Raw genomic sequence first — 14,071 nt, 5'->3', positions numbered from 1 at the left:
GGGGAGAACTGGGAACAGAATTCGACGTGACACCGGAAGTAGACAGGAGGAAGAGGAAGAACAACAACAAGTAGTAGAAGAAGAACAAGAAGAGGCTAACCTCCGCTAGCTGGCTAGCTACTGCTGGGAAGTAGCGACTAAATCTCCAGGTATTGTGAACTAAGCGACGCTTCTATTGGTGTGAGGTTGTAGATTCAACACAATGGAAGACAATGAAACCTGAGAGCGTTTGTTCCGGGTGTGTGTGTTCGATTTAAATACTCGTAAAGGCGGAAGTTGTCTTTGTTTTCATCCGTGTTGACGAAAATCAGGCTTCAATGTTGTGTTTATATTCGAAGGCCCCAGATATTGTGACTTTGATTTCCGGTCGCGCGTTTGCTGTCAAGCTGAAGAATAAATCACTAACGCTGTTGTGACGTTGTGTAATTGTTCTGGTTCGTGGGTTTAAAATGATAACTTGTGACGTGACAGCGAAGCTAATCTCCTCTGCTCTAGGGTCACCATGAGTTACACAGAGAAGCAGGACGATATAACGAGGGACGAGTGGATGGATAAACTCAACAATGTCCACATCCAGAGAGCCGATATGAACCGGCTCATCATGAACTACCTGGTGACAGGTGAACGAGCTTTATTTTTCTTATGCAGATCAGTTCTATGTGCTGGTTGAATGTGGAATATGCAGGATTATTTTTTTAATCCACGGTTTATATTGAACAGAGGGCTTCAAAGAGGCAGCAGAGAAATTCCGGATGGAGTCGGGGATCGAGCCCAGTGTTGATCTGGACTCTCTTGATGAACGGATTAAAATCCGAGAGATGATCCTGAAGGGACAGATCCAGGATGCCATCGCGCTGATCAACAGTCTGCACCCGGAGCTGCTGGATACTAACCGTTACCTCTACTTTCACCTACAGGTAAAAATCCAACGCAGTGCAGACAACTCTGCTTTGTGCGTTAGGAGCTGTCATTTGTCCTGCATGTATCGCTCAAGTCTGTGCTTTTCACTCACAGCTGCAGTCGTGTTTTTTTGTTTGGCGTTGACAGCAGCAGCATCTGATCGAGCTGATTCGTCTGAGGGAGACCGAAGCTGCTCTCGAGTTCGCCCAGGCTCAGTTAGCGGAGCAGGGGGAGGAGAGCCGAGAGTGTCTGACGGAGATGGAGAGGACACTGGCCCTGCTGGCGTTCGACAACCCGGAGGAGTCCCCTTTCGGAGATCTGCTGAATATGATGCAGAGACAGAAGGTGAGGTCAAAGCATGTTGTTAAACCGATGATACTGTTTATGTGCTGGGTGAAGAGCCAAATACTTGTTGTTAATCAAGTTGTTAATCTTTAGTTACTGGCTGTGGCCTTTTTCTGCAGCATGAAGACAGGACCATCTTGTTACTAGGGCGGCACCTATCGATTTTTTTTTTTTATCGATTGCTTTTTCCATGAATCTAACGGTTATTTTTTATCACTCGATTAATATAATAATGTATTTATCCAGAATACATTTTTATAACTTCTTTAATATATATTTCGATATTTTATTTAATCATCTCTTAAATAGAAACCATTGTAGGATCATTTATCGAGTGTAGAACTGTAGTAGTTTTATGGCCCATACCCTGAGGCTGAAGATAAGAATGTTTCGGTCTGCTCTTCCTCTCATTTGGACCCAAATGAAAGTGCAACATATTCTATACGATCCACTGTTCAGTAGAGAACGTATTCGAAGCAGTTACATGTACGTGCGTTTGTCTTTCAGGTGTGGAGTGAAGTAAATCAGTGTGTACTCGACTATGAAAACAGAGAGTCAACCCCCAAGCTGGCCAAGCTCCTGAAACTCCTGCTGTGGGCTCAAAACGAACTTGACCAAAAGAAAGTGAAGTATCCCAAAATGACAGACCTCAGCAAGGGAACAATCGAAGACCCCAAATAAGGACCCACAGAGAAAACATACCACAGCATGATAAAACGGACACATTTCCTTTATCTATTTATACCCCGACAAACCGACTCGTAGAGTACAACCTTTTCTTTTTGTAAGGGTTGCTTTTTGATACTTAAGTAAGGTAGAATGTGCAAACTGGAGTAATGGCATTTTAAAAGGAACTCTCACACTAAAATAACACACCTACCATTATTTTACTTGGTATTTAAATATTTGTTAAAATTGGTTTATTTCAGTTACACTAGGTTTTTCTGTCTGTTGGCAGGGAAAGTTGTTTGCATAGGAGGGTGTGAATAAAGCCTAAATTAGGCTGTCACGTTCTGTGTGTGACCACTTAGAAGAGGGGTTGATGTTCAGGGGGAAAGTGGGTGGCTCAGTGTGCACTGCCTCAAATAAACGTTTTCCTTACAAAAACCATCCACATTTCAGCGAGTAGTCTGTCAGCTTGTGCTCTTCTGTTACAGGAACAGCCAAAGCAAGATACTTTGGGTGTTTCAAGCTACTGTGACATTGAAAAAGGAAATTCCTAGATTCATATTTCATTATTGCTTAAAACCTTATGAAAAGATGCAGGCAAGAACAGAGAAAACATCAAGCTGTACATCATAGTAGCAGTTATCAGGTAGGACAAGGCAAGATTCCTGGGAAGCTATGAACTTTGCAGCATTCTGCGACTGTGCGAGCTTCAAGGCGACCTCAGTTTCATATTGTTGTAGAACATCACGAGCGATATTCAAAAATGTGAATGGTGATAAATCTATGTCCACAGACATGGAGATACTTTTACAGATGCATTATTTACGTGTATGGAATAAGTAGCTCTTTTGCAAAATTTGATGTGCTGTTTTTTTTTTTTTTTTTGCTGGTATATTATTTTGCAATAAAAGTGAATTTTTAAACTGGACAAGGCATGAAGAACGTGGTGTTTCTCTGAAGTACATTCATTTCCCTCGGGTACTGCACTTATGTACAGATTTGAAGTGTGTATTCAAGCACTTGGTTTAGAAGAAAATACGTATATCTGGACTTTAAAGATCATGACTTTCAAAAACCATGGTCAGTGCCTTGTTAATGATTGAAATACTCAGTAACCTAAGCAGTGTGACCAGCTACACCATTAAAATTCAGGAATAGCTATATATTGCCAGGCCCAACTCCTCTGAAAGTAATTGAGGTCAGTCAAATGATCGACTACCACACGGATAAACCAAACAACCTGACCATGCCTTTGTATGGCAGCCAGTGCTACCAGGGAATCTGTGGTATTTGTGTATTTATTAAAAAAGAAAAAGACCCTTTATTTAAGTTGACGAGTGCAGCGGCTCACACCTCCTGTGATGTCCCTGTGTGCATGTTCCAGTTCTGACCTTTTCTCTTCAATCTACCTTCCTGCTGATCCCTCCTTGATTTTAAAGTTGTCTCTCATCCTGATTAAAAAGTTTATCTCACCTCCTGATTAAAAAGGGATTCCTCATTCTGATTGAAAAGTGATCTCTCCTCCTGATATAAAAGTTAACCGTGCTGTTACTCTGACACATCCACACACTGTGGCAGGACAGATGCTAATAGTTTGTTGAATGCAGATCATTACATAACACGTGTTTGCAAACAGCCTCTGCGCACAGTCCAGGCTCCATCACCGTCTTCCTCATCGGTGGGAACTTACAGCAGAACTCCTCTTCCTCATCTCTCTCTATATATAACAATCTAAACTGCCCCGTCATGGTCGGACACGGAAGGGGCCTCGGCCAGATGCTTCTCTGGTGACACACAGCAATGGCTGCAGACGGCTGACTAAGGTCTACACTACATGATTGCTGAAATCACTTCCTGATGAGCCCTACCGATGAGAAGAAGAACTGCGGGGCTGAGCTGGAGGAGGAGGAGGAGGAGGAGGCTGGGGAGAAAAACTGACACGTGGATTACTCCTCCTCGGGCATCACGAAAAGCACTCTTCCTCCTCCAGCAGCCCAGCTCCTCCGCCGCCGCCGCTCGCCTTCCTCCGCTTCAGGTTATGGATCCAAACGGTGCAAAGCAGGGATAAGATTGCGCGGAGACTCCTGCGTCCTGGTCCGAGTCCGTCTGTGTCGGCTCACCGCGCGTAAAGAGACTCAAAGTAAAACAGCGACTGACAGAGAAGGAGGAGGGGGGCCGCCGTTTACCTCGCGTTGAATGGCAGTTATTCAAAAATATGGCAAGAACTATAGTCCAGATTTGGTCTGTCACAAGGAAAACAGTCCGCCAGACAAGAGCGGAGTCCCGGGGGGTCACAAGAAGTGGCCTGAGCACAACACCTACTGGCCCAGGTAACGTTACTCTATCATAACCCCTGATCCTCTATTCCGCTGCTCGCGTGTCGTGTTCATCCAGTTTTCAGCAACTCGTCACACCGGTACATTTCTTGCAATGGTTTCCCATATTAACCTTGAACATTTCTGATACTCTGATAGTTAAATAACTTTCTTTCCTTGTAATGCTTAAACTCCTGCAGCACAAACACAGAGAATGTCATCAATGTTGTTTCGGTCAAGGTCCAGTGCCCTTAAGATTTAAGTTGTAGGGCAGTAAGGAAGTGAGTCATGTTCCCTTTATTAAAAAACGAATTACAGTACAAAAAGACCTTGTTAAGACAAGATTAGATCAAATGTACCTTTACTTTTCCTCTGTAGAGGAAATTCACCAATGACAGAGCAGCACAAGAGAGTAGCAGCTCAAGGGGAGAATATAGTAAGAATAAAAGTCAAAACTAGACATTTTATTTACAAAAAAGCAGATGTTATGCTACATATACACACAAGGCTGTTTTTTCAAAGATCTGCAATACGGAGACGGGGATCAAAGTTATGTTCACGTGCAATTTGTCCATTCTTTGTAATATATTGAGTGTAAAATGTGCGGCAGTACTTTTCTGAAATAGTTTCCAGTGTAATTTATTTATTATATTGTTGTGACATCATATTGTTAAAGGAATTCCCCTGTGGGCACATTGTAGAAACTCCCCATTAGATATTAAACCATCGCATACCTTGAGTATTAGAAGGCATTTTGGCCGATAATGAATAGTCGGCAACCAAACTGGTTTAGGTGGTTCCCTCCTTTAGTTATATAAGCTCTGAACTAATTTAGTTTCCAGATGGACTACACCCTGGACAGGTCACCAGTGTATCTCAGGGCCAACATACAGGGACAAACAACCATTCACACTAACATTGACACATATATGGATAATTTAGAACCTCCAATTAACACAACTCCTAACTGCCTTTGGACTGTGGGAAGAAGGTGGAGTACCCTGACAAAACTCACACAAACTCCACACAGAAAGACCCCAGCCAAGCTGGGATTCAAACCAGGAAACGTCTTGCTATGAGGCAACAGTGCTGGGATGGACTCAGGCTCAATCTGCTCAACCAAACTCAAATAACTTGACCCCTTCTCCTCCCGTGCAGGCCGGTGGCGAGGGTATGGACAGTGGTGCTGCTGCTTGGGACGTGCCTCCTCTACTGCGCCCGCGTGGCGATGCCCATCTGTTCCGTCAGCATGGCGGAGAAGTTCAACTGGACCAAGAGGGAGTCGGGCATGGTGCTGGGCAGCTTCTTCTGGGGCTACTGCTTCACCCAAGTGCTCGGAGGCTACGTCAGTGACAGGTAGGAAACTTGGTCATGTTGTGATCTGACCCCACACTGAACGTTGACAGTGAAAGTGGTTTTCATTTTTCACCGGTTTTAACCTCCGGCTCAAACTCCATTTGCACAGTAAACATAATTGACAGTGACACAAAGGGGCCAGTTGTGTTTGCTTACTCCGAACAGATAATGTAGTAAATACACGTTTTAATTGTATCATCATAAACAGATGTATTTTCACTGATGTGCTAAGTTATCCTAGAGATCACCGTTCTGCTCGAGCCCTCTGAATGAGGTACAGTAAGCCTCTATCTGAGCAGTCAGGGGGTAAAACTAATACAGGCTGTGTTCTTTGTTTACAGAGTGGGAGGTGAGAAGGTCCTCCTGCTGGCTGCAGCGGCCTGGGGCTCGATGACAGCCTTCACACCCATCCTGGCTCAGTTCTGCTCCCAGCCCATCTTCTCCATGACACTGGCTCGCTTTCTCATGGGCCTATTGCAAGGTCAGAGGTGCTGGATGAATCACAAACTGAGATTACATCAGTGACGAGACATAATTGCTCTTTGCAGACCTGTTAAAGATTGGTCTGCGTTTATTTTAATGTCTGGAAGGATGACATTCTCAAGAGTTTGTTGTTTCAGTACTTCCATGGGTCTTAAGTGTGTGGCTCCTAAATTTCCCCTCAGGATCAATAAAGTATCTATCGCTCTATCAAGCGTTCTATCTATCTATCTATCTATTGTGATTTAAAATATCACACTTAAATCAACAAATTAAACAAGCAGAACTTCTTGCTGTGAGTCATCCAGAATGTTGTTGGACTTGTCTTTTGTCAAGATGCTAAACCATCTTCGTCTTTGTCTTCTATATTTAGATTTTATTTTCTTTGTCCTTCGTTTTTTCTCGGGGAATCCAGCCGAGGATCCTCCGCTGTGTTCGCACATTGACTTCTTCTGAATTTCTACGGACTTTATACTTACAGGCCAGGTGGAGAAAGTCCACAGAAACTGCCGAGCCTCTCACTCGGACATATGCTTTCACACATGCATCTCCTCCAGAGAGAATTTGTCGTATCTGCGGAGTTCAGTGCATGTCTGAAAGCAGCTTGATAAAACCAGTTTCCTTTTTAAAGCCCTCAAAGAACTAAAAGTGATGACCATCCCATTTATTGATTAACCACACAATGTATTGACCTCTGTTGGTGACCATTATGAACTACAACATCAGTGATATTCACCATCTTTACTTTTTTTGTTTGTTTATGTACCTTCAGAACATAAATCAACATTCGTCATAGGCGAGTTCCTAAAACCTTTGGCAGCAAGCTTTTGTTGCACAATAAAAAATCAGATGACAAACACTAAATCACTTCCTTAAACATTCACCATGTTATACGTCCAAAATCTATAATTTCCCCTCAGATTTACATTAGTTTTGTGTGACGAGGTGCTAAAAATCTGTTTTTCATCGACCCCTTTAATTATTTTGAGGACTTCTTCCTAAACTCCGGCTGATGTTGTTTTCTGTGTTGATCTTAGGAGTTCATTACCCCTCCCTGGCGAGTCTGTGCTCTCAGAAGGTGGTGGAAAGCGAAAGAGGCTTCCTCATGAGCACCGTGGGTAGTGGCTCTTATCTGGGGTGAGTCAACTGTTGTGCAATAAGTGTTTCTCGCAAAATAACCCCCTGTTGTAATGTGCAAAGAGGAGTTGATTGTACAGTTGTGTCTGTTGTGATGTCACAATCACTTCTAATACATGTGTCTGTTTGGAACTGGTAGCTTTAGATCTGTATCCAGTTGCATAGATAGATTCATTGTACTGTAACTTGTTAATTTCTGAAGCTCGGCTCATGACATGCATGTGCATAATTAAGTGCGTTACTATCTTGAAACATCTTATTACGTGGGTGTGTTTGCCTGACTTGTCATGTCTTGCCATGACCCCTGTTTCCTCCCCCAGCACTCTCTTGATCGGAGGGGCCGGCTCCCTCATGTTGGACCTGTACGGCTGGGAGAGTGTTTTCTATGTGTCCGGCCTCCTCTCAGTGTTGTGGTCCTACTGCATGTGGAAATATCTACTCAAAGGAGAAGGCAAGCGAGGCTTTAAACTGTTTGCATACCCCTATCCTGCGGCTTCTTATTTGTATAATTAGAGTCAGTGTCCTCTTGGATGCCCACGTGACTGTGTGTTTTCCACAGGGCCTATCATCACCCTCGAATCCCTGGGAAGCGGTGGGCCCCAGTCCAAACTGACAAAGAGACACTGGTTGCGGCTCCTCAAACAACCTGCAGTCTGGTGAGATAACCACAAAGTGCGCATGTGTGTGTGGTTGTGAGCGCGTGTTCAAGCCTCGTTTTGTGAATGTGTGTATTTTGCGTCGCTGTTTGTTTGATCTTAAATGCTTGTTTCACAGAGCTTGAGTCAGGCGGTGCTCCTGTAATATTGTGGCTCTATTACAGCAACATCCAAACCCTGAAATTCCACTTTAATTATTGTGTTTTGCAACCATGGAAATATGAGTTAGAGGCTGGTTTAGAAAGAATAATGTGAGCAGAGGATTGTAGAATAACATGTCCCAGTTTTGACAGATAGCCCTGTCATGTGATTTCTGTTTCTGTGGACACGGATCCAGTTTTTTATATGTGCATATTTACCATCTGCTGTTGCCTCAGCTGTCTGTCAATGTCTCTGGAGTTGAGTTCCTCTATCTTCTTCGGGTCTGTCCCCATGACCAAGATATTTCCGCACGTCAATGCAACTGATATGCTCCATTCTCAGCGACACAAAGAACCTCTGTGGTTTCATTTAGTTTTATCTGACCCACCTTGAGAGAAACAGATTAGAAGATGGTTCTATGGCTCAGGGAATGCTTTCCTCCACACGGTACTTACCTTCATAAACATTATAGACAGGAACATCACAGATGACTAACGGACAGATAGTGTTCAAACAAACAGGACTTTGTGAGCAGATAAGCGTTGGTAAACACAAATGTAGCTGCAATATACTTTTTTATGACAGTTTGTCTCTTGTCGTTTGCTGAACAGTGCCGTGATCATTACACACCTTTGCACCGCCAGCACCTTCTTCACTCTTTTGTCCTGGCTGCCAACTTTCTTCAGAGACACTTTCCCAGATGCCAAGGTAAAGACGCCCTCTTCACATATTTGACGTCACAATGACGGAATGGAATAAAGAACAAATACGCCTTGATTGAAGAAGATAAAGAATCTACAGCCTGGCTCAGTGCCTTATTGACCTGCTGTCTCCTTAAATAAATAAAAGACTACACCATTGTTTCAGAAGTCAAGGAGTCCTGGGACTCTGTGACATTATACTCAGTAAACAGCATTTGCTGTTTTTTTACTTGTACATAAAGATGGACAACAGGTCTCCACTTCCTCCCACTATCAAGAAATTAAGCCAAAAGCCCCTATTATGCTAACATTTGCTAATCAGCACTGAACACAGAATGCCGCTCAGGTTGATGGGACGGATTTGCAGGTGTCTGGTCATAACCAAAGTCGTGAACAATCCACCAGGAAGAGGTTTTTCACTCTCTAAATAAAAAACCTTTACCTCCTGATGGCGCTGGATGAAATCTGATATCTAAAACTCCATCCAGTGGACATTTCACAGAAAAACTACAATGTCGGCCAGATGGGTGCGCCACAGAAAAAAAGCATGGCAGTCATGATGACACCACATACTGAGATATTCCAGTCTGAACCAATGTGGTAGATCGATTGACCACGTGACCTTCTGACCGACATTGCCGTCTGTAGAGCAAAAAAAACAACAGCCAGTCATGTCCGCAGCACACTATGACTTAGTAATATAACCCAACGCTCAGTGTTCCCTGCTGTTTCTCTTCAAGTTCATTCATGCCCAGAAAATGTGTTGTCCCCGCAGGGTTGGGTGTTCAATGTGATTCCCTGGTTAGTGGCCATCCCCTGCTCCCTCCTCAGTGGCTGCCTCTCTGACCACCTCATCAGTCAAGGTAGAGGAACTGATATCACACACGAGTTTAAATGTATTGAGTTATTGTTAAGGCAGCTGTGTAATCCCCTGTCCTTACTTCTCTTTTTGTTCTCCTCAGGCTTCGATACGGCCTCAGTGAGGAAGCTGATGCAGGTACAATATTTTACATTATTATTCTGTGTGTGTGTCGACTTTCTATTCTCATTGTGTGGATAATCTCTTTCCTCTTGTACATAATGAAATCTGTTCGATTTTGATGTATGTGGTTTTCGTGTGCATTCATCCATCTGTTAGTTCTTCTCCATGGGTGTGTCCAGTGTGTTTACCCTCCTTCTATGTGGCAACACCACCTTCCCTTGGGCTGTAGCATTTGTGTCTGCCACCATGGGCCTCACCACCTTCAGTCACAGGTACCGGCAGCCACAATGTCCTCACACTCCTTCGTCTCTGCCCCTGAAACAACAACCTCTTTTTAGATTTAAATGTGGTGGTCCCCAAGGGTCAGTTTGTCAGTTTTATGTTTTGTCAATTTCAGTTTTGCCCAATCAGTTCCTATTAGTCATTGATTTGTCTTTGTTTTGTACAGTCGAGTGTCAAACATTAAGGGAATTATAATTTTTTTATGCTTAGGGACTTTGCCTGCTACAAACCGGTCATTAATTTGTATGTTAATTCTCAATATGGGTAATTTCCAAAATCCTCTTAGTATTCTTCAAATATTTAAATTATCATTAAATGTATAATTTAAACTGTAAGTATTTGTCCTTGACTTTATGCAAACTGAGGGACAAACACGTGTGCAAGAACATACTAAGTCAGGGTGTGTAAGCACTTGTGTTTGAAGTGTCAGAAAGTATTTAGAAGTTTGAGGAAGTGTTTAAAACCTTATGAAGCTGCAGGACTGCAAAGTTTGTTCTGTCTTTCTGATCTGGTGTTTTTTTTAGTTAATACTTGTTATTGTTATTATATGATATCGTAGTAGTGTTGTGATATTTTTAAGTATTAAAATAATGAATATTTATTAGTCACGTGATTTGTACAACAATACTATAAACTTTCAAAAAAACAGATGTATATTTCTACTACTGCAGTATTTTTCATATTCCTCCAACAACTGGAACTTTTAAGTACGATCTGTGAAAGTAACAATGTCGAGACAGTTGATAGTTTAGCACCTTATGAGTAATGATATGATAATTATGATAATATAACAATGATTTTACTTCATGTCCACAGTGGGGTTTCTGTTAATGTTCAAGATCTTGCTCCATCCTGTGCTGGAGCATTATTTGGTAAGTTTAAAAGATTTTTTCATTAACATAAATCTATTTAGCACTGACCTGACTGAAGTTTTAAATCTAACATGTGTGTATCTGCATTCCTCCTCCAGGTGTTATGAATACATGCGGTGCTTTCTCAGGTGAGACAAATATCTGTGATAAATGTTTCAGCAGCAGCTTCTAAATTATTGTGTTTTTCTTGCCTTTAACAATCTATAATGTGAAATTATTCATTGACGTCTCTAAATTCCAAACTCGCCGACGTGTCTCCCGTCAGTCGCCGTGGCTCATGTGCGATGCATATTTCATCAAGGGAGCGTGATTGAGTTTTGTGTCAGATGAATAATAGAGGGAGCGGAGGATGACAGGTGTGGTCCTGTGAGGGACGCGGAGCGGACTGCAACACTTGTGGGAAACTAAAGTGAACCACCACATGGAAGCTTGTGTGTGCTGCCTTTGTGATAATGTGTTATTCAGTGCGACCGTGTGTGTGTGTGTTTCTGTCCAGGGGTCCTACTGGTGTATTTCTCGGGGTATCTCATCGAGGCCACAGGCTCGTGGGCGTCTGTGTTTGCCCTCATCACTACAGTCAACGTGCTGGGCCTCTGCACCTTCCTGGTTTTCGCCGAGGCCCGCCGGATGGACATTGACTGTAGTAAGGTGCGCCACCACAACATCCACATCTAGATCGTTAGTCATCAGAGCGACCGGAGTGCCATTCCTCAAGGGAGAGTGTGACCTTGGGGCGACCGGCAGCTAGGACACGATTCACTTTGGAGAACTCAGCCAATGGATGGCAAGTGGCGCATGGAGGGAGCCTGCACACAACACCTGGAAAACGGACGGTCTGGTTAACGGAGCACTGCAACAGTTACTGAAAAGCACACAGCAGAGTCTGCACAATGACAAATCACGCGGAGCAAAGAGCAAAACACGGCGGTGTTAGTAGCTGCTCCGACAGTTCAGGGATGATGTGGAGTAGGAGAGAAAAAAGTCGACGCAGCGAGCGGGTAGTTACACGGTTGCCGGCCCACTGTTTACACCTGTTCCAGAATGTGGGACTCGAGACTGTTGTTGGAAAGCAGCGGCTCGCTCTTGGTGTGTTCTTGTGGGTTGAAGGAGCCTTGAGACTGATGGATATGTGAGACAGCTGTGACAGACCAAGGTGGTGTGTTCTTGCCCTCCAGGGAGACGCTGTGCTAGACGCAGGGAGAGTCCAGCCTCCCGTATCTGAAGTCTTTTATTAGTCGAGCCCCACTCTACCCATCTCCACGAGAACTGTCTGAGTGACAGCTCATTACCCAGCCACTAATTACACTGCAGGCGCTCTAATGTCCCGTACCATTTGTCTACCGCATCTCCATGGTTACAAGCTCATCTTTATCGTTACAGCGCGGGGGGGGGGGGGGGGGCACGGAAAGCTCTGTGGCAACAAGACCAAAGGTTATCAATTATTTTTATTTTCTTTCTATGTGGCTGCATGGAAAAGAAATACCTCAATTAATTATTTTGTGTTCTTTATTTATATGGCTTTACGACCTTTTTTGTTAATTTTTTTAGAAAAAAAAAAATAGATATTCAGATAGATAAGAGAAAAATAAATATTTTGATGGGAAAATGGAAGTTACTGTATAAGTGTGATGGCGTCTGGAAAACTCAATAGAACATTCTGCAAGTTTAGTATCTTCACTTGTTCTTCTTCTCTGACCTGCACCTTCCCGTCTAAGGAGACAGCATCGGTGGAAATAAAACCATCCATATAATCATCTCAAACGTTTTTTGCGTTAAATAAAATACAAAGTTATTATTGCACTTTACATTATAGTAACTCTTTAGACGGGAAGTGATGTCAGTACATGGGGGGGGGGATCCCGTTCGCTCGTCATGGCGTTTTGGACAAATCAAAGTTCTCACACTCTGTCTCCTTATGCCAGTTTTAAATACTATTGTCTCTATGGTTACACACTGATATGATGAATATCGCAGGGCAGGGGAAAGCACCATCAACGACCGTTAATTTACTGGAGAGCATTTGTTATCATGTCCTTAATGCAGAGAATGTAGCAGCACAAAACTAGAAATGATTGTTTCATTCAGCCTTCACGACACAGTTTTGCAATTTTCTGGTTTACACTTAGCAGATTTCACGTCAAGTTTAGATGCTCACTTGACGTGTGTACCTTTTTTAAATCTATGCATTTTGTATTCTTTGTCTAATTTAAGCAATGAGAGAACTGCGGTCACACAGTGTCGGCGATCATTGCACGTTGCTATTGTTTCCTCGGTTGCGGGAGTTGTGTTGCTTATATGTCGCTTGTCATCGTTAATTACATACACAGGCACACAGCGCTTCCTTGGATATTTTCTACTGGCACCTGGAAGTGTATCTTTTGGTTGAACATGGTGTCTTTACAATTGTAATTTAGGAAATGCCCATTATGGTCAGTGGTTACACAAATATGGGAATAAGAAATCAACTATCGAACTTGGAATTTCCTATCGATGGAATTTAGAATCTGTGCACACACCATGTTTTAACGTGAATGTTGCCTTGACCATTCAGTTACACAATTAAGTCTATTTATATAAAAGTGCTGCACAAATGAATGAGCCTTCAACGTTTTATATCAGCCTTTTTTTTTTAATGCCGCACATTCCTGAGGTGTTTAACCCGCCTCAGCAGATATGCATTTATTTCCAGTTGCCTTCACTGCTTGTCCTCTTTTTTTTTTGTCTGTTACTGTGTCGATGTTGTTCTGCAGAATGTTAAGATTTACACGACGTTAGCTGATGTTCTGTTCACCAACATATCTCACTGTAGGTTCCTGAAAGCCTCACTGACAAATAGATTTTTGATAATGTATAATATATATATATATATATATGATTAAAAAAAAGACAAGAATATGCAGTATTCCAATGCTTTGAAGAAATGTTGTATTTAAAAGCATATATTGACTTTGAATAAAAATATATTTTGTCAGCATTAATGCGTGACTTCAGTGTGCTGCAGCATGTGCATGTATTTTCTCTGTGGTGCCACAGAGAGGCAGTATGGTATTAATGATGAGTGGAGCTCGTCCAGCCTCATGACACTGTACAAACATTTTCTGTCTGCAGAACAGAAGCCATCTCTTGTTATCGCTTTGAGACTTTTCATTGAGTTGACTTCAGATTTTACAGCAAATATTATCCACGATTACAAAAGTATTATCATGCACCTACGTTCACAGGTCAAGAATGAAAA

General features: G+C 42.7%; 2 protein-coding genes across 2 annotated transcripts; both read left to right on the top strand.

The window, feature by feature from the left end:
* The first annotated feature begins 5 nt into the window (after positions 1–5).
* LOC117764293 (glucose-induced degradation protein 8-B homolog) lies at positions 6–2,842 on the top strand. The gene is made up of 5 exons (XM_034589944.1): positions 6–149; positions 496–620; positions 721–917; positions 1,048–1,245; positions 1,753–2,842. The coding sequence occupies exons 2-5, from the start codon at positions 503–505 to the stop codon at positions 1,924–1,926; spliced, it is 687 nt and encodes a 228-aa protein (XP_034445835.1). The 5' UTR covers positions 6–149; positions 496–502; the 3' UTR covers positions 1,927–2,842.
* An 846-nt stretch (positions 2,843–3,688) lies between these two features.
* slc17a9b (solute carrier family 17 member 9b) lies at positions 3,689–13,712 on the top strand. Its single transcript, XM_034589943.1, has 13 exons — positions 3,689–4,244; positions 5,388–5,585; positions 5,927–6,066; positions 7,103–7,202; positions 7,523–7,653; positions 7,762–7,858; positions 8,611–8,707; positions 9,476–9,563; positions 9,663–9,697; positions 9,839–9,954; positions 10,781–10,836; positions 10,935–10,964; positions 11,333–13,712. The coding sequence occupies exons 1-13, from the start codon at positions 4,111–4,113 to the stop codon at positions 11,509–11,511; spliced, it is 1,401 nt and encodes a 466-aa protein (XP_034445834.1). The 5' UTR covers positions 3,689–4,110; the 3' UTR covers positions 11,512–13,712.
* The last annotated feature ends 359 nt before the right edge of the window (positions 13,713–14,071 follow it).

This window comes from Hippoglossus hippoglossus, chromosome 7, assembly GCF_009819705.1.
Source record: "Hippoglossus hippoglossus isolate fHipHip1 chromosome 7, fHipHip1.pri, whole genome shotgun sequence".
NCBI classification, from domain to species: domain Eukaryota; kingdom Metazoa; phylum Chordata; class Actinopteri; order Pleuronectiformes; family Pleuronectidae; genus Hippoglossus; species Hippoglossus hippoglossus.
Note: the sequence above shows the minus strand (reverse complement) of the source record. Positions and strands in the feature narration are given on the sequence as shown.